Genomic DNA, 20,497 nt, shown 5'->3' on the forward strand with positions numbered 1-20,497 from the left:
AAGGAATTCTCTTTTAAGAGAGAAGATATTATAATAGTCCCAATCAGTCTGTATTAGTCACATAATTTCATTGCTTGCAATCTTGCCAGACATCACTTTACTAGTTCTGCAAAAGGAATGGTCTGTGGCTAATATTCAAATTGCCTCCCAATACTAACATGGTAAAACCTTTGAGTCTCACTTTCCAACCCTCTGTTTAAGTATGAGAAGCACTTGCTTTCAATCCAGTCAAGCAATAGTCCCACAGGGAGTTCTGTTGTAGCCACCGGGTTACTGTTTTCCAAGTCGCTTGAAACTGCCTTTTGTAATGTTTTTAGTTGGCACAGGCTCCTCACATGCCTTTAGACCTGAGGCAGATACAAGTTTACAATTGGCCCTTTAATATGTAGCTCCCTGAAGGGACCTACACTAAATGGGATGCACTTCACAAAGCAGTTCTTTAAAAGATCTTGTACAAAGTGTTGGAAATCCCATCTATTGTCACTGCTCAACTGCAGCTCCTGCAATAGCCAGACAGCTATTGTTGTTTTTTAAATTTTATTCCTTTCCCATGTCACATTAATTGAGCATTCAGCATATGCAGCTACTAAACAGCGCTTTTTACATACCATGCCGTTTAATCCTCACAACAGCCTCCTAAGGAGGTATTATGATACCCATTTTACAAGGCTGTAACTTACCCGAGGCTTACAATAGTATAACTTACTGTACCCACAGTTACACTATGGAAGCAGTAAGGCAGATAACTCCAGAACTGGCACTCTTAACCACACCAGTTCACTCCCCTCAAAGTGTGACGTGCTGACAGGGAGACATATGAGGAAGTAACTTTCTATTACGAAAAAATTCACAGAAAGGTCACAAGGTGATGAGCATGTGGCCCATGAGAACAGAATGTACAGATGAACAGGGCTGGCGTGGAGTTCTACTGAGGAGAAATGTGTTGGTGGGAACATCTTGAACTCTATGGTCAAAAAGAGAACGACCTTCATCATACATCTTCAACTGTTCATCTTTCAGGGAACAAACACCATGCTAGAAGATAGTTCTTTAATGATGTTCTGAAACCGTGTGCTTATGTAACAGCCTTTAAGACTTCCCCAAACCACTGGCAAAGCTCTTACATCCTAAGCATTATAAAAACTTCATAAATTATCACTCTATAGCATTCACTCATCAAATATTTACTGGATATATATAACTACTTTCAAAGGACGGGCAATGTGCCCATCCTAAGAATCAAGAGCACGGAACTGGGTAAGTGCCCTGCAGAAGTTGTACACATCCATCCTCAAGCACTCAACAGGTTTACTAGGACTGAGCTGCTCTCCAAGATTCTCCATGGAGGCAGATAGAGAAGTACTCTAATTAAGAATGCAGGCTCTCTGAGGGCTTTGGAGACATCCAGACACTACAGGCAGGGCAGACAGCTCAGGAGTTTGGTGCCCTGCGAGTGGGTCTTACCTCGGAACTTAAGCTCCCCAGTGTGCCAGAGCTGGACTCAGTTTTGGTTTCCTTATAGATGGCTCTTCTGCCCCTTCTATTTGAACCTATAATTAATATTATACTTGATAGGTATATGTCCAAGAGACTTAAATCTTTGGTCTGTCCATGTGCCAGTTGGGCCCTGAACCTCAGCATAGTTGCAACATCTACTCTCCAGTTCATTGGACTCACTCCGGACAACTAACGAGGTGATAATGACAGACAATGCCCATCCCAAGCAACAGAGAGAATCTGCAACTGCAAGCAAGACAGTTCCTTCCATCTGCCCCATGGGATCTAAGCCCCTCTCAATTAGAGGCAGAGTTGTGATCACCACCCCCAAATCCTCAAGATTGGGGAATGAAAAATGGACTAAAGTAGACTATTATTCTACTATAGACTTACTGTTATTCTAGCACTGGAAGAACTTTTACCTCTGATATGGAGGCAGTGGCCACTGGAGGTTCTGAAAGGAGGATGAGGGATGAATAGGTGTAATATGGGGGCATTTTTAGGACATTGGAATTGTCCTGCATGACACTGCAATGATGGATACAGGCCATTATATATTTTGTCATAACTTACAAAATTGCATGGGACAGTGTAAACTATAATCCACAGTTAGTGGCAATGTTTTAATATGTGTTCATCAATTTTAACAAGTGTGCCACAATAACGAAGATATTGTCAGGAAGATACTTGGCCCAGTGGATAGGGCGTCCATCTACCACATGGGAGGTCCGTGGTTCAAACCCTGGGCCTCCTTGACCTGTGTGGAGCTGGCCCATGCGCAATGCTGATGCGCGCAAGGAGTGCCCTACCATGCAGGGGTGTCCCCTGCATAGGGGAGCCCCACACGCAAGCAGTGCACCCCATAAGGAGAGCTGCCCAGAGCGAAAGAAAGTTCAGCCTGCCCAGGAATGGCGCTGCACACACGGAGAACTGATGCAGCAAGATGACGCAACAAAAAGAAACACAGATTCCCGTGCAGCTGACAACAACAGAAGCAGACAAGGGGAACACGCAACAAATGGACACAAAGAACAGACAACTGGGGCGGGGGTGGGGGGAAAGGGGAGAGAAAAATAAAATAAATCTTTTTTTTTTTTAAAAAAAGGATATTGTCAATGTGGGAAAGTGTGGGAGGGGGAGGGAATGGGGTGTATGGGAATTTCCTATATTATTCATGTAACATTTATATAATCTAAAGTTTCTTTAAAATAAATAAATTTAAAACAAAAGAATGCAGGCACTGGAGTTAAGACAGATCTGGGTTCAAATCCTAACTCTACCAGTTCCTACTAGCCACAGGATCTTGGACAAATTACCTAGAGCTTCCTCATCTGTAAAATGGAACTAGAAACATGGTATTGTGAGGATTAAGGAGTGCATTTCAAGTGCTTAATATTGTGCCTGTTGTATATCAAGTAATCAGTACACGGTGGCTATTATCACTGTTACTGCATTCTTCTTTACATTTATTCTCTTTTTGTCTGCTTACAGAGGAGTGTAATTAACAAATACACTATGTTTTCCTTCCAATAGCATCCCACCAAGTAAAAAAATTATGCACAGATCATATATCCTGATGTTCCTTTTCTAAGGAATGAAAAAATCCTCATTCTGAATCACAGTACAGTGATTCATGGTTCTTTTCCTTCTCTCTCACCATCCCCCTCCACTGAAAACATAAAACACAATTAAGAAACAGTAGGGCTAAAAGTTGCAGCCTCTACTAAGTCAAGATATTGGCAATGTCCATCTAGAATGACCAAGTAGATTCCTGACCTTAACAGCAGCCCTGGAAGTTCAGACAGTGGGTCTGAAGCAAATCAGATCCTGCAATCCAACTTGGTAGCAGCTGTCTTGGTGTTCTACAGCAGATGTGACAAATGGCTGTGCTAGCGTGGCTGGCAATTTGTTCTTTAAGAGGAGAACCAGGGAGCCAGCAGCAGAGCATAGCTCAAAAAACATACATCTATCCATTCTGAATTTAAGAAAAATCTGAACTGAGATACTCCCCATTATTTGAAGTCCCTTTAGTTACCTCTTTAAAATAAAGCAAATCTGATTAAAAGTATAATCACAAACTACACAGTTTACTACTTCACAGGTCAGGGTTATCCACAACAGAAGTCTGTTTCCTCACCCTAGTACCTGCACAGTGATTAAGCATGCAGTCATCAACCTATTATATCATCACCCAACCAGTTTCACTGTGAGAGGGTTACAATAACCTCATCTTCTCTGCTTCTAGGTCATTATTCATTATGCAATTCTTAATCTGTTTCAAAACCATGCACGATGAAAGACGTGTTACTGGTGGCATGCCCGCCCTGCATTGTCAGTCTGGTTTTACTTTAGATGCTAAAGACTTCTGTACTTATCATCAATTCCTCCTGTAAAAGGGAAGGGTATTACCTGGGGCCACAAATATAAATAAGATATACTCACCACTATTTAGCTTCCAGAGAGATTGAACTATGTCTGTTTTGTTTACCATTATATTTCTGATGTCTAGAATAGCAGCTGGCACATAGAAGGTGCCCAATAAGTATTTGTGGAATGAAGTTTCAAAGCGCCAGTGTCTACAGTTTACAAACATGCAAACAACAAACATGCAAACAATGAACAAGATAAGGAACGAATGATGGATGGAGGTACAAAATGCTAGAAAAGTCTGTACTTTTCACAAAACTAGCAGTCTTTCCACATTTTCAAGCTTTTGAATCCTTCTTATAGAGTTATAAAAATGGCTACCATCTATAGATGGTATACCATCTATACTGGATTAAGCATTTTATAGATATTACTGCATTTATTCTTCACAAATCCTGTTTCTTGTAGAAGAGGAAGCTGAGGTTTAGGATGATTATAGGGTCCAAGATTATATCAGTAGGTAGCACTAGCACAAGATCTGAAGCCTAATGAAAGTGGTTCTGTAGTCAGAAAAAGCTGGTTCACATAGGCAGGATAAAATAGAAGAGCAATCAGGAAACTAGTTTAATAGCAATCTCACTAGATCATATGTGGTTAAATAATGTGGGACTTGACTGGGGGACATATGAGATTTGCCAAAGACAGACCCCATGGAATTGCTAATAGAGTAGAAAGACAGAGGAAGATTCTGATCAACATTTGTAATTGGTGGTGCCATCAATAGGAACCAGAGAAAAAGTATTCACCTTAAATAAAGGTAAGAACTAACACTTGAGTGTACATAGATATTATATGAATATAGTACATATATATATAAAATATATACATATTCTTTTTGGAAAGGATTATTATCACCTCTTTTATAGGTGGAGAACTGAGTCTCAGAAAGGTTAGGACGTTGCTCCCAAATTCACCCACTTGGCAAGTGGGAACAGCTAGAATTCAATCCAGGTCAGTCTGACCCTGGAGTCCCAGATAGTCACCTTTACATTCAAGTCACTGAACTTGGCATTTTATAACATTTAAAGTTAAACATAAATTTTTAAAAAAACATAAAGATTATCCAAACATAATAAATAAAAATCAGTTTACATTTAGAAAACAGACTGCCAATATTCTTAAAAAGATGATAGGCCTTAACACTCTAGGGCAAGGAAAAAGAGGATTATATATGTTTTTTCTTTTAAAGTAGAAAGATATTATGAGCATCAAGTTAACATGCACCATTTCTGAGTTTTACAGGATTAAGTTTAAAAATGTGAATGATCCTGACTTGTCAACTTAGAGACACTCATGAAATTCATTAGTTATATTACATTTTCACCTTGGGGGAAAAATTTAGGTTAGTTCACCTGGCTGTATAAATAGACATCTGCAATGTTAAAATAGTACACTGCCTCATTATTATTCCAGTCTCAAAGGCTTAAACAAGACAAGCAAGAGATATGTGTATTTTCCCTATTATCTCAACAGGGTATCAATTTTGAACTAAAAAACCCTGACCATTCAGTAACCAAAAACTTGACCTCACAGAGCGTAAGCGGTTTCCTGCAAGGAAACAGTATATCTCTGAAAGGTGAATCAATTCTCCCCATACTCCTCCAGTTTTCATTAGTGCTTTTAGGGAAGCTAATTTACCAATTGATTCCACAAAATCCTACACCAGTGAAAGTTTATACTCAAGGAAGAAATTAAACCCTAACCACTTAATGTTTTCCTATGCATCACATACTTTCTCAATGTAAAAAAAAATGTCTTTATAGCTATATATATCAAAGGGAGTTCCATGAAGTAAGATATATACATCTAAGGGAGTTCCATGAAATAAGAGCTGAAATCATCACATGAGATGACTCCTTTCTGCACAGGAAATTGTCGTTTTTGTTGCTTTCCCTTTATTGCAGCAGGCTTATTACAGCCTTAGGGACAGCAAAATCTTATCAGCCCAGTTTCAGAAAACTTCTTGAGTCAATAAAATTTTCATTAGTTCTCTCTACTTCTCATTTCCACAATAAAAATCCTAAAAACAGACAGCTGAGAAGTCTAAATAGGGATCTAGCATCACCCATATCCATTTAAAATGGGTATCTCCATGCTGACAGAACAATATAGTAGGTGTGACATCTATCAGCAGAATTTTAAAGAAAATAAAGACAAGTCCCTTAATATAAGGTGGTGGTGCTCTAATAGAAAAGGCAGGCGTGGAATGGAACAATGGCAGCATATAGCAGAGACAAACCACATCAGCAGTTAAGTTACAAGCTTGCTCTCTAAATAGTTAAGGTACGAAAGTTTTGGAAAACTGCATGAGTTTTGCCAAATCATTTAAATGAGCTCACAATGTGCCTTCCTACCATTCATCAAGGATTACTAATCCTGTTATTTACAAAAAAATCATCACAGTTGTGACAAGAGAAACCAAACTTCCACACATCTTTCGAGTCTGAAATTTCTGTCATCTACTCCATTATCTTTATAGACCCACCCCAATTACAAATGCATTAGAAAAAGATAACCTTTTCTTCAAAGTGAACTATCTTTCAAGAAACTTCCAACTGTAGAAATCCAAAGATTCTTCAATCAATGTCTTCTTCCAAATGTAGTTTCTGGTTATTTCCATAGTAAATTGTTATGGAACTTTTAAAGACAGTGCCAAAATAAGAGAACTGGGGGCTGGGGTGGGGGCTGGAGGTATTATTTAGTCAAATATACTTCATCTATAAAAATTTAAATTATTATATTAAATGGATTAACAGATGCTAAGGGAAAAAAGAAAAATCGGCAAATGCACCAGGGACTAGTCACTTCACTTCTGGGGCAATCGATTACTTCCTATACCAGGGGCCGCACCACATTTCTGTCACTATTGCTATTTCCGTGCAGTTGGGCTCTCGATCTATGGAGGCTGCAGGCCAAAACTGAAAACGGCTGTTCCTCTGAGAACTTTATACAGGGAGGCTGACACCCAAACCCCGAGATCATGAACAAGCGAGCAGTTAGCGGAGCAAAGAACAACTCTTAAGAATCTCCTGCCGGAACAAATGCCAGAGTGGAGGAGGTACAGTTTAAAATGGCACTTCAATCAGCCAAGGAGAGGAGGGAGCATGCAGCCTCGATGATTAAACAGCCCGAGAGGGCAAAGGTATTCCCAGAGAAGGGCGAAGGCTTCCCATCCCGGGAGAGACTAGCGCTCAGACCGCGGCCCCCGTCATTATTTTGAAGCGCTACACGGGCTCGCGCTGCAAGCTCAGAAGAGCTATTTTCGCCCACAGCCAAAATCAGCAACAGCAAATTACACTGCAAACAATGGAGAGGGCGCCCGCTCTGCGCCGCTAGAAACTCCAAAGAGGCAGCTCCAAGACTGACTTTTCACTTGGGCAGAGCCGGGAACAGCCGCTGCAGAGATGGGGGAAGCCCTTCCCGCAGCGCCTCGCGCCTCTAGGCGCTCCGGCCGCGCACAGCGCGCACTCGGGCCCCCGTACCCCAAGCCAGAAACCCCGAAGGGTGGGGAGACGCGGCTGCAGCAAGGGACATTAGAGAAGGTGGGCTGTCCCACCCGAGGGCTCGAAAGCCGGGTCTCCGTGCGGAGGGTGCCGGATCCCCGCGCGCGCAGTCGCTGCACCGCGGGCGCTCCCCGGCAGAGGGTCGCCGAGCGCGGCGCAGGGCGCGGACCGTCGGGGACAGCTGGGTGTCCACGACCGGAGCGCGAGGACAGAGGAGCAGCGGGGGCAGTCCGGGCTTTGGCCGAGGGGCCCCCCTTCCTGGCACCTTCTGACAGAGTCCTGGGAGCACGAACTCCGGGAGCTAAGGAGAGGGGGGCGGCAGCGAAACGCAAGAGTTAACGCCAGAGCCACTGCACCACCCGGCCTCGGCGCCCCCACCGCCACCCTCCCGGCGGCTCTCACCCGGCCCTTGCAGCGGTGGTGCCGGCCGGGGTCCGAGTAGGTCCTGTCCACCGTGAGCGCGGTGTCGCTGCCCGGCATCTCGGCGCTCGGGCCGGGAACTTTCCAGTCTCCCGGGGACGCCGCGTCGCGCGCCTGCCGTGCCTGGGATCGCCCGGGAGCCGGGCCGAGGAGGCGACACCGGCTGCCGCAGCTGTTGCTGCCTCCCGCGCCGCCGCCGCCGCCGCCACCGGGTGGGGGGAAGGCGGGGCAGAGAAGCCAGTGTCTCTCCCCCGCCCCCGCTTCCCCGCGCCCCGCCTCCGACTCCGAGCCCCGCCCAGGCTCGCGGACCAGAGAAGGTGCAATTTCTCTGCCTCTCTTGCTGAAACTTGATTCCACCTGCTCCCACACTGCCCTCTTTTTCCTCAAAGGATGATCGAAACCTACACTATGTGACGATTTATTTATATGTTTATAATAAAAGATGACTTTTATGGCAAGATGTCGAGACTTGCTTTAAATGTTCCTTTTATTGTTATTCTTTAACATACATTTATTGAACATATACCATGTACCTAGCCCTGGGTCAAGGGCCAGAGATGGGGGGTGGGGGTGGGGGGAGACCATCTTTCCTTATGATTTCACTGAACAAAGACCTACTTCCACTTAACACAAAGATCACCCTGTGCTGTATTTTATTTGTGCATGTCTGACTCACTTTCAGGTTGTAAGCTCCTTGAGAGTAAGGACCGCATCTCTTCATTTTAGAATTCCCTGTTTCCAATGAATGAACAGATTCTGCCCACAAAGAATTTGGAGTCCAGAAGAGAACGGACTGATTGGTGTACAATTAAATGTAAGTTACCAAAAGCAAAATTCAGAACACCTGCTCTGGTTATGCAGGGTGCACGAGTGGGCGACTGAGTCGAAATATTTGAAGTGCAGCTGTTCCAAGAGCATAGCTGGAGTGCCACTGACTAGCCTGGAGGAAGGGAGGGATTTGTACCTCCCCTTCAAAGGTTGAGGGGAGAGGGTAGTGCAGGCTGAAGGAAAACATTCAGCATAAAAACAGAGGCGTACTTAGGGAAAACCTCAAGTCATCAGTTTAGGGGTTGTCCTGGGGAACTGAAGGACATAATGGGAAAAGTGGGTGGGGGCAGACAGTGCAGAGCTCTGCTTCAAGGCTGAGAAGTTCAGCCTGATTTGGGGATACTGGGCAGCTGCTGGAGGTCTCTGAACAGGAAAATGACATAATCAGAATGGAAATTTAGGAAAAAGTTTCACCTGATAGCAATGTAAACACTGATTGAAGATGGGTAAAGGGCACTGGTTATAAAACCATTGCAAAGATTGGGAACAACCTTAAATGAGCTTCAGAAGGAGACTAAATAAATATATTTTATGACACATCTTTCCAATGGAATATTAGACAACAGTAATAAAATGAGGATGCTATGTATGCTATGGAATTATCTCTAACACGTGGTTGAGTGAAAAAGCAATCTGTTGAATAATATATACAGTATTCTACCATTTATGTAAAAATGGAATACATAGACATGTTTATATATGCAAAGCATATTTCAGGAAGAAACTACAGGAATAGAAAGACATTAGTGCCAGGGGAGTGAACATCTGGGGATGAGAGAAATTTATTTTTTACTGTTTATGATTTTTAAACTTTTGAATGTTTGGGTTGTGAGCATATATAAACTAGTCAAAAAAGTAAAACAAAATATATTTTTAAATAAAGAGGGTAAACTTAATAAAACTAACAAGAACAAGATAACCTGTATAATCGTAAAACAATTCAAGAAATTAAACACTGCACTACACACAAACACACACCCACTCCCAATATTTGATATCTCCCCTCTGCTTTGTAAGAACTTATTTAAAAATCTCTTCTGATCTGGTGGTAGTCTTGTGGGGTGGGGGTGGAGGTGGAGGGGAAGTGTATGACTTTAGAGAGTGTGTCCAGGGAAGGCCTCTCTGATAAAGTGACATTTAAGCAGAGACATGGAAGGAGAGGAAGAAAGTCATGCAGATAGCTGAACATTTCAGACAGAAGGAACAGCAAGTGCAAAGACCTGAGGAAGGAATGTTTTAGGAGTGTTAGAGGAAGAGCAAGGAGATCAGTGTTCACTGAAAAGACAGTTGATGAAGTCAGAGAAGTTTCAGTGGGCCAGATCGTAAAGGTATTTTTAGGGCATTTTAAGAACTTTGTCTTTGACTCTGAGGAAGATGGGAAGATTTGCAAAGAAGTGAATGATCTGCTTTTTTACTGAGGAAAAAAAATTAGATCCCTACCCTCACAGCATACACAAAAGTCAATACCAACTTGACTAAATACCTAAAGGAGAAAAAGCAAAACTTAAGAAAATGGGAGAATATCATTAGGCCCTCAAGACAAAAAAAGCAACTCACCAAAAGCAAGCATAAAATCCATAAAGGTTTGACTACATTAAAAATTTAAAACTTCTACTTATGAAAAGAATAAAAGTGAAAAAAATAAGCCACAGACTGAACTACAACTAAAAAAAATCAATATAGATGAATTTCACAAATACCGAAAAATGAAAAAAGCAAGCCACAGAAAATTACATACAATTCTATTCACATGAAGTTAAAAAACATGCAGAAACAGACAACCTATGTTTTTTTTTTTAGGAATACAAAGATAGATACTAAAACTATTAAGAAAAGCAAGAGCATGATAAATTTCAGGACAGTGTTTTATGTCTGATGGGGAATGAAGAAGGACTTAGTGGGGATAATAGCACTTTTAAACGTATAACTCAATATAAATGCAAGATAGTCTGTTTTTAACTTAAGTCATTGTGTCAATTTTATCTTTCAAAGATCAATTTAAAAAATCTATTAGACCATCATTTCTGGGTTTTCCCCTTTAGTCTGCCTGATATCCATTTTTTCCCCTAGCCACTTAGGGCTATACGTGTATTACTCAGGAGTGTGTGTGGTGTGTATGAGTAATTGTGTTCATAACATTAGAAAAGCGATTTGCTACGAAACCTGAGGCCTCTGAAAAACCAAAGTTGGACTAACAGGTATCTACTTTCCATTTCTTTTACTGTTATGGTATAATTAGAACACCTCCATGGAAATGGTGACCCCTCAATGAGAGGGACGAATTAAAATTTTCTTAACCCCACTGAAATTCAATGGACAGAGTTCTTTTTTCAGATCATTTAGATTTATTTCATAAGCTATTACCAAAAACCTACTCTCTGGATGCTCATACAAAATATTTTTTTCAATTAAAATATTTTTATTGAAGTATATCCTTCACACATGAACATACATAAACAGTAAGTGTATAGTAAAATTTGTAAGCTTAGAAAACATAACTTCACACAGGGCTCCCATACATCACCCCACCACTAACACCATGCATTGTTGTAAAACATTGGTTACAAATTATGAAAGAATATCTTAAAATTATTAGTACTAACTACAGTCCATATCTTCTTACATTTGGTATCTTTTCCCCCAACCTGCCTTATTACTTTTTTCTTGTTCATAAACCATGCAATTTATCTAAACTGTACAATCAATCGCATCTGGTATAATCACAAAGTTGTGCATACACCACTTCAATCAATATTAGAGCATTTTCATTATTCAGAAAAAAAGCAAACCACTATCACACCCATATATTTGCACTACTAATTACAAATCCTATTATGTGCTTTCACCATTTCTATTTATCTCCAAACATTTAAAAATAACTTTTTACCAATTCTGTACAGATTAAACAGCAGCATTCCATGCTAACCACATTCTCTTCTCTGGTGACTTATAATTTAGCTATTCATTCCATGACTTTGTACTTTGTATTTAGTTCATAATAGAGAAATCACACAATATCTGTCCTTTTGTGCTGATTTGCTTCCCTCAACATAATGTCCTCCAGGTTCATCCATGTTGTCATATGCTTCATGACTTCATTTCTTCTTACGGCTGAATAATATTCCATCATGTGTACATACTACAGTTTGTTTATCCACTCATCAGTTGATGGACACCTGGGTTGCTTCCATCTTTTGGCAATTGTGAATAATGCCTCTATGAATACTGGTGTGCAGATGTGTACCTGTTCTAAGATCTTCTGGGTATATACCTAGTAGTGGTATTGCCCGGTTCCTTGGCAGATCTATATCTAACTTCCTTAGGAACTGCCAAAACGACTTCCACAGTGGCTGTACCATTTTACATTCCCTATCTCTATACATCCTCTCCAACACTTGTAATTTATTGTTTTTGAATAGTGGCCTTTCTAGGAGGTATGAAATGATATTTCATTGTAACTTTGATTTGCATTCCCTAGTACCCAGTGATGTTGAACGTTTTTCATGTGTTATTCCGCCATTTGTATTTCTTCTTTAGAAAAATGTTTATTCAGGTTTTTTGCATTTGCTTTTTTTTTAAAAGTTAATAGATCACAAGGAATGTTACATTAAAAAACATAAAAAAAAAATAGAGGTTCCCATATAACCCACTCCCCACCACATCATTTTTGTAAATTATATATTTTTGAAGATATACACATCACACAAAAAAATGTTACATTAAAAAATATAAGAGGTTCCTGTATACCCCCCCCCACACACACTCCTACCACACCAACAACCTCCTTCATCATTGTGGCACAGTCATTGCACTTGGTGAACACATTTTGGGGCACTGCTGCACTACACAGATAATAGTTTACCCTGTAGTTCACACTCTCTCCCAGTACATTCAGTGGATTACGGCAGGATATATAAAGTTCAGCATCTGACCCTGCAATATCATTTAGGACAGCTCAAAATCCCAAAAATGCCCCCACATCACATCTCTTCTACCCTCTCCCTGCCCTGAGCAACTACTGTGGCCACTTTCTCCACCTGGATGCTAAAATTTCTTACTCGTCACAATAGTTTTATAGTAGAATATCAGTAAGTCCACTCTAGTCCATATTTTATTCCTCCATTCTGTGGACCCTGGGATGGTGATGTCCTCTCTACCTCTAGATCAAGAGAGGGCTTAGATTCCACATGGATGATGGATGCAATTCCTCTGCTTACAGTTGTAGGCACTCTTGATTCCCTGGTGTGGTGATTGACCATCTTCACCTCCCTGTTAGCTGACCTGGCTAAGACCAATGAACCAGAGAGTAGGAGTCACCACTCTGCTGAGGCTCAGGGCCCAGTCCAGAGATTCAAGTCTCCTGAGTAGGGTCCATCCCTAGCGCCAACCACAGGTTTAGTAAAAGTGACAGAAGAGGCATGTGTAGAAAAGTCATATCTGAGTCCAGCTCCATCACACTCAGGAGCACAAATTCCAATGTAGGGCCCTCTGACATGGCACAGAGCTCCAAATCCATCTGCCATGACTATACGCCCTGTGGATCTCCACAGCCTTCAGAAGAACCAATACCTAGGTTTGTATCTACTTTGGCTTTTTCTGGGGTTCTGCTTTTTGCACATTTTTAAAACATGTTGTTTATCTTTTTATTGTTGAATTGTAGGATATATCTATATATCATAGACATTAGACCATTGTTGGCCATGTGATTTCCAAACGTTTTCTCCCATTGAGTAGTCTCTTTACAAAGTCCTTTAAGGTGCAGAAGTGTTTAATTTTGAGGAGCTTCCCTTTATATTTTCTTTTGTTGCTCGAGCTTTAGGTATAATGTTTAAGAGATTCCCCATCTACTACCATGTCTTGTAGATGTTGTCCTACATTTTCTAGGACTATAATGGTCTTGGGTTTTATTTTAGGTCTTTGATCCATTTCGAGTTGATTCTTGTATATGGAGTGAGATAGGAGTCCTCTTTCCTTCTTTTGGTTATGGATATCCAGTTCTCCCAGCAGCATTTGTTGATGAGACTGTTCTGTCCCAGGAAAGTGGACTTGGTAGGCTTATCAAATATCAGTTGACCATCGAGGTACAGGTCTATTTCTGAACTCTCAATTTGATTCCATTGATCAATGTGTCTATCTTTATGCTAATACCATGCTGTTTTGATCACTGTAGCTTAATAATACATTTCAAGGTAAGGAAACATGAGTCCTCCAAATTTACTCTTCTTTTTTAGGATGTTTTGGCTATTCAGGACCCCTTTCACTTCCAAATAAATTTGGTAATTGACTTTTCTATTTCTGTAAAGTAGGCTGTTGGAATTTTGACTGGTGTTGCACTGAATCTATACATCAGGTTGGGTAGAATTGACATCTTCATGATGTTAAGTCTTTGAATCCATGAAGATGGAATGTCCTTCCATTTGGTTAGGTCTTCTTAATTTCTTTTAGCAGCGTTTGGTACTTTTCTGAATATAGAACCTTTACATTTCTAGTTAAATTAATTCCTAGATATTTGGGTCTTTTGTTGCAATTATAAATGGAATTTTTTCTTGATTTCCTCCTCAGCTTGCTCATTACTGGTGTATAGAAACACTACTGAATTTTATGTGTTGATCTTATATCCTGCCACTTTGCTGAACTCCTTTATTAGCTCTAATAATTTTGTTGTATATATTTTGGGATTTTCTCATTATGGGATCATGTCATCTGCAAATAGTGAGAGTTTTACTAACTCTTTTCCAATTTGGATGCCTTTTATTTCTTTTTCTTACCTAATTGCTCTAGCTAGAACTTTTAGCACAATGCTGAATAACAGTGGGCATTATTGCCTTGCTCCTGATCTTAAGGGAAAGCTTTCAACTTCTCCCCATTGAGTATGATGTTGGCTGTGGATTTTCATATATGTCCTTTATTATGTTGAGGAGCTTTCCTTCAATACCTATCTTTTGAAGTTTTGTTTTTTATCAAGAAAGGATGTGGGATTTTGTCAGATGACTTTTCTGGATCAATTGAGATGATCAAGTCATTTTTTCCCTTCAATTTGTTAATTTTCTTATGTTGAAACACCCTTCCATACCAGGAATAAATCTGACTTGGTCATGTGTATAATTTTGATATGCTGTTGGATTCAATTTGAAATATTTTGTTGAGAATTTTTTCATCTATGTTCATTAGAGAGATTGGTCTTTATTTTTCATTTCTTGTAGTATCTTTATCTGGCTTTGGTGGGTGATGTTGGCTTCATAAAATGTGTGGGGTAATTTTCCCTCCTCTTCAATTTTTTGGAAGAGTTTAAACAGGATTGGTATTAATTCTTCTTGAAATGCTTGGTAAAATTTACTGGTGAAGCCATCTGGTCCAGGACTTTTCTTTGTTGGAAGATTTTTTGATGATTGATTCAATCTCTTTACTTGTGATTGGTTCGTTAAGTTCCTGTATTTCTTGTAGAGTCAGTATAGGTTGTTCGTACGTTTCTAGAAATTTGTCCATTTCATTTAGGTGGTTTAATTTATTGGCATGCAGTTTCTCATAATATTCTCTATGATCCTTTTTATTTCTGTGAGGTCAGTAATACCCCCTTTCATTCATGATTTTATTTGTATCTTCTGTTTTTTTGTGTTTTTTTTTTTTTTTTTTTTTTTGTCAGTCTATCTAAGGACTTGTCAATTATATTGATTTTCTCAAAGAGTCAGCTTTTGGTTTTGTTGATTTTCACTACTGTTTGCTTGTTTGTCCTTAATTTTATTTACTTCTTCTCTAATCTTTGTTATTTCTTTCTGTTTGCTTTGGGATGGTTTCATGTTCTTTTTCTAGTTTCTCCATGTGTTCAGTTAGGTCTTTGATTTTAGCTCTTTCTTCTTCTTTAATATAGGCATTTAGGGATATAAATTTCTCTCTCAGCTCTGCTTTTGCTATATCCCATAAGTTTTGATAAGTGTGTTCTTGATTTCATTCATCTTGAGATACCTACTAATATCTCTTGCAATTTCTTCTTTGACCCACTGATTATTTAGGAGTGTGTTGTTTAATCTCCATATATTTGCAAAATTTCCCCTTTCCTGCTGATTATTATTTCAGTTTCATCCCATTATGATCAGAAAAGGTGCTTTGTCTAATTTCAATCTTTTTAAAGTTATTGAGAGCTGTTTGGTAGTGCAACATGTGGTCTATCCTGGAAAAATATCCATGAGCACTTGAAAGAATGTATAACCAACTGATTTGCAGTGAAATGTTCTGTTTATGTCTGTCAGGTCAAGCTCATTCTTCATATGGTTCATGTTCTCTGTATCCTTGCTGATTCTTTGTCTCGTTGTTCTATTGATATTGAGTGTAGTGTTGAAGTCTCCAACTGTTATTGCAGAGATGTCCATTTCTCCCTTCAATTTTGCTAGAGTTTGCCTCATGTATATATTTTGGGGCACCCTGGTTAGGTGCACAGATATTTATGATATAATCATAAATATATAATGGCCTTCTGCATCTATCATATTTTTTTTGCACATAAAATCTCTTTTGTCTGATATCAGTTATAGCAACCCCTTCTCATTTTTGGTTTGTTTCCATGAAGTATCTTTTTCCAAGAGTTTACTTTCAGCCAATTTGTATTCCCGGAGCTAAGGTGAGTCTCCTCTAAAAAGGATTTTTTAACCCATTCTGTCAGCCTATATCTTTTCACTGGGGAATTTAACCTATTCACATTCAATGATATTACTGTAAACGCATTATTTACCTCCATCATGTATTCTTTGGCTTTCATACATCAGATCTTATTTTTCTGCCCTTTTACCCTTTCTTTTGATTTTCCTTTCTGATAGTCTTCCCTTATACACACTGTTCCAAACCTCTCTCTCTTGTATTTTCCTTTTAAGCTGTAGGGCTCCCTTTAGAGTTTCCTGCAGAGCTGAATTCTGTTTTATAAACTCTTTTGGTTTCTCTTTATTTGTGAATGTTTTAAACTTGCCTTTGTATTTGAAGAACAATTTTACTGGATAAAAAATTCTAGGCTAGCAGTTTTTCTCTTTCAGTATCCTAATTATTTTGTGCCACTGTCTTCTTGTCTCCATAGTTTCTGATGAGAAATCTGTACTAAGTCTTACTGGGTGTCTCTTTTATGTGATGGTTTGCTTCCCCCGTGCTTCTTTCAGAATTTTCTCTTTTTCTTTAGCATGTGATATTCTGAGTTGTATGTATCTTTGAGTAGGTCTATTCAGATTTATTCTGATTGGAGTATGCTGCGATTCTTGGACATGTAAAATGATTTCTTCCATGAAAGCTGGGAAATTTTCAGCCATTATATCTCAAATACTCTTTCTGTCCCTTTTCCCTTCTCTGGGGAGGTTGAAGACTGTGGTTGAGAATATAATTGTGGGAGATTTTTTTTTGGCAACTATGGCAGGGGAGGATCACTGTTGCAGGGTGTCAGGGGTGGGGGGATGTGTGGGGAAGGGTGCACCTTGGGCATGCCTCTGTGGAATAGGAACATGTTCATGTGGTCGTATTCACATAAATATGGGTGGAGATGACACAAAAACCAACAAAATATTAAATTTCCATCCTGGGGGGGTCCTGCTACATTCTCAAATAGAGTGGCAGGAATCTTTAAAGTACATAGGTAGTGCTTATAAAAGAGAACAGACCAATATGCCAAGCCCTTGATATTAATGCCTGTACTTATGAACCATATTCTTGATAAATTGAAACGTAGCTTAATAATATCTATTGCCTAAGAGTTACCTCCTGAAAACCTCCTTGTTACTCAAATGTGGCCACTCTCTAAGCCAAAGTCAGCAAATAAACACACTGCTTTTCCCCCAGCATGGGACATGACTCCCTAGGATGAGCCTCACTGTCACTGAGGAATTAATACTAAGCAACAACCAGCAATGCATTTGGAAAAAGACCTTGAACAAAAGGTGGGAACATTAAATACAAAAGAGTTTTTACAGCTATGAGATTTCAAAGTGAGGAGGGAGGTCATTCCAGAGGTTACACTTATGCACATCTCAGGAGGATCTCACTAACTGCCACAGTAAATAAAGCCTCATATGGGGGTACTCCCAAAGGCTCTAGAGACATCCAGACACATTAGGCAAGGAATACATATTAGTCAGCCAAAGGGGTGCTAATACAAAATACCAGAAATTGGTTGTTTTTTATAAAGGGCTATTTATTTAGGGTAGGAGCTTACAGATACTAGCCCATAAGCATAAGTTACTTCCCTTACCAAAGTCTATTTTCACGTGTTGGAGCAAGATGGCTGCCAATGCCTGCAAGGGTTCAGGCTTCCTGGGTTCCTTCCTTCTTGGGGCTTGCTTCTCTTTCCTCTGTGTGCTTACTTCTTGGGGCTCCAGTTAAGGCTTCAGCATCAAACATCAACATCAAAACTCCAACATCGAAAACTCTCAACTCTGTCCTTTGCCAAGGAGTGGGGACTCAATGCCCTAATGACGTAACCCAATCAAAGCCCTAATCATAACTTAATCATGCCCAGGTATAGACTATATTATAAACATAATCCAATACCTATTTTTGGAATTCATAACAAATCAAACTGCAACAGCATACAACCCCATGAAATCAGCAATCCTTCAATGGGCCTTACCTTGAAATATATGATAACATATTTCTCCAATGTAACAGAGTTAGACTCATTTATAATTTTCTTATGTATGATTCTTATGCCCCTTTTATTGATTCTTATGCCACCTATAATAAGCACTATATCCATTAAATGTATGTACTAGAGACTTAAATCTTTGGTTTGTTCATATGCCAGTTGAGCCCTGAATCTCAGTAGAGTTGCACCCAACACATACTCTCCAGATGATCAGACTTGCCCAGGACAACAAAATGATGATGATGGAAAACTCCTCATCCCAAAAAGCAAAGAGTATCTACACCTGTGAGCAAAACAGTTCCTTCTTTCTGCCCCATAAGATCTAAGCTCCTTTTTAATCTGAAGCACAGCAGGCATCACCAACCCAAAATCCTCAAGATTGAGGAATGAACAAATATAAGGGGAATGTAACCATGGACCAAAGTAGATTTACTATTATTGTACTAACAGGAGAACTTGTAATACTAATATAAAGATAGTGGTTACCACAGACTCTGAGAGGAGGGAGGGGAATAGGTAGAACATAGGCATTGGAATTGTTCTGCATATTACAATGACAGATACAGGCCATTATTCACTTCTTAAAATCTATAATATTATATGGTGCAAAATATAACCATAATGTAAACTACAGATTATGGTTAGTAACAATGCTTCAATATTTGTTCAACAATTTTAACAAATGTGTGGCACTAATATATTATTCATAGGGGAAAGTGTGAGATAGGGAAGGAGTGGGGTATATGGGAATCCCCTAAATTTTCTTTTTGTTTAAAGCAGTTACAATCCATATCAGTGGGTTTTAGTATAATCACAGTATTGTACAGTCATGACAAAAAAACTTTAGAACAATTTCATTACTCCAGAAAGAAAACCTCCATATTTTCAGTGTACCTTTTATGTTATCTAAAATTTCTTTTAAAATAAAGCTTTTTAAAAAAAGAATTCTTGACTGACAGTTTTTTTCTTTGAATACCTTAATTATATCATACCACTGCCTTCTTACTTCCATGGCTTCTGAAGAGAAATCCTCACTAAGTCTTACTGGACATCCCTTGTACATGATGTTTTGTTTCTCCCTTGCTGCTTTCAGACTTTTCTCTTTATCTTCAGTATTTGGCATTCTGAATATTTTGTGTCTTAGGGTTGGTTTACTTGAATATTCTAACTGGAGTATGCTGTGCTTCCTAGACATGTATATTCATGTCTTTCATGAGAGTTGGGGAATTTTCAGCCACTATTTTCTCAAATACTTTCTGCTCCTTTTCCCTTCTCTTTCTCCTTCTGGAACTCCCTGAGCCTCTGCTCAGTTTTTTCCATCGTTTTCTCTCCGTGTTCTTCTCTCTTTTCAATATCAGTTGTTATGTACTCTACATCACTGATTCCTTCTTTTATGATTTCATGCCTGCTGTTGTATGCCTCTTTTGTATTTTTATTTTTAAAAAATATTTATTTTCTCCCTTTCCCTCCTCCCACTCTGCTGTTTTCGCTGTCTGTGTTGTCTTTTCTTCTCATTTTTTCTCCTCTAGGATTCACTGGGATTCGATCCTGGAGACCTCTGATGGGGAGAGAGGTTCCCTGTCAATTGTGCCACCTCAGGTCCTGGTTTCTGCTGCACTTCACCTTGACTCTCCCTTGTCTCTCTTTTGATGCATCATCATCTTGCTACGTGACTCACTTGTGCGGGGCATTGGCTCAACATGTGGGCACTCATGTGGGCACTGGCTCACCATGCGGGCACTGGCTTGCCATGTGGGCACTTTTTTTCTTCTTCTTTTTCCACCAGGAGGCCCCAGGGATCAAACCCAGGTCCTCCCATATGGTAGGTGGAAGTTAAGCCACATCCGCCTCCCTCTTGTGTGTTTTTAATATGACTTATTGTGTCTTTCATTCCCATAAGCTTTATTATTTTTCTATCCAAAGTTTCAATTCTCTTTCTTTGTGCTCACCCAGTGTCTTCTTAATGTCTTTTATTTCTTTAGCTATTTTGTCCTTTAACTCTATGATTTGATTTAGGAGATTTGTATGAACATCATTGATTAATTGTTTAAAGTCCTATGTCTCACCTGGAACTTTGATTTTTATCTTTGCCTGAATCATATCCTCCTTTTTTGCTGATGTCTAGGCATCTGATTCTAATGGTGAGTTTACTCTGATGTTCAGTTTCTCTCTCTTGCCTAGGAATTGATTGTTAAGTAGTTGTGTGCTA

The 20,497-nt window shown here is 39.6% G+C and overlaps 1 protein-coding gene across 7 annotated transcripts in view; it reads right to left on the minus strand.

Moving 5' to 3' along the window:
- Positions 1 to 20,497, minus strand: part of TMCC3 (transmembrane and coiled-coil domain family 3) — a 332,700-nt gene that overhangs the window by 73,717 nt on the left and 238,486 nt on the right. The window contains exon 1 of one of the 7 annotated variants that reach the window (XM_004446720.5): positions 7,830 to 8,076. The exons of the other annotated variants lie outside the window; for them this stretch is intronic. Within the exon in view, the coding sequence (XP_004446777.2) occupies positions 7,830 to 7,907 (78 nt within the window). The 5' untranslated portion in view covers positions 7,908 to 8,076. Of the gene's footprint in view, positions 1 to 7,829; positions 8,077 to 20,497 lie in introns of those variants that run through there. 7 annotated transcript variants of the gene reach the window in all.

This window comes from Dasypus novemcinctus, chromosome 12 (genome assembly GCF_030445035.2).
Source record: "Dasypus novemcinctus isolate mDasNov1 chromosome 12, mDasNov1.1.hap2, whole genome shotgun sequence".
Lineage (NCBI taxonomy): Eukaryota > Metazoa > Chordata > Mammalia > Cingulata > Dasypodidae > Dasypus > Dasypus novemcinctus.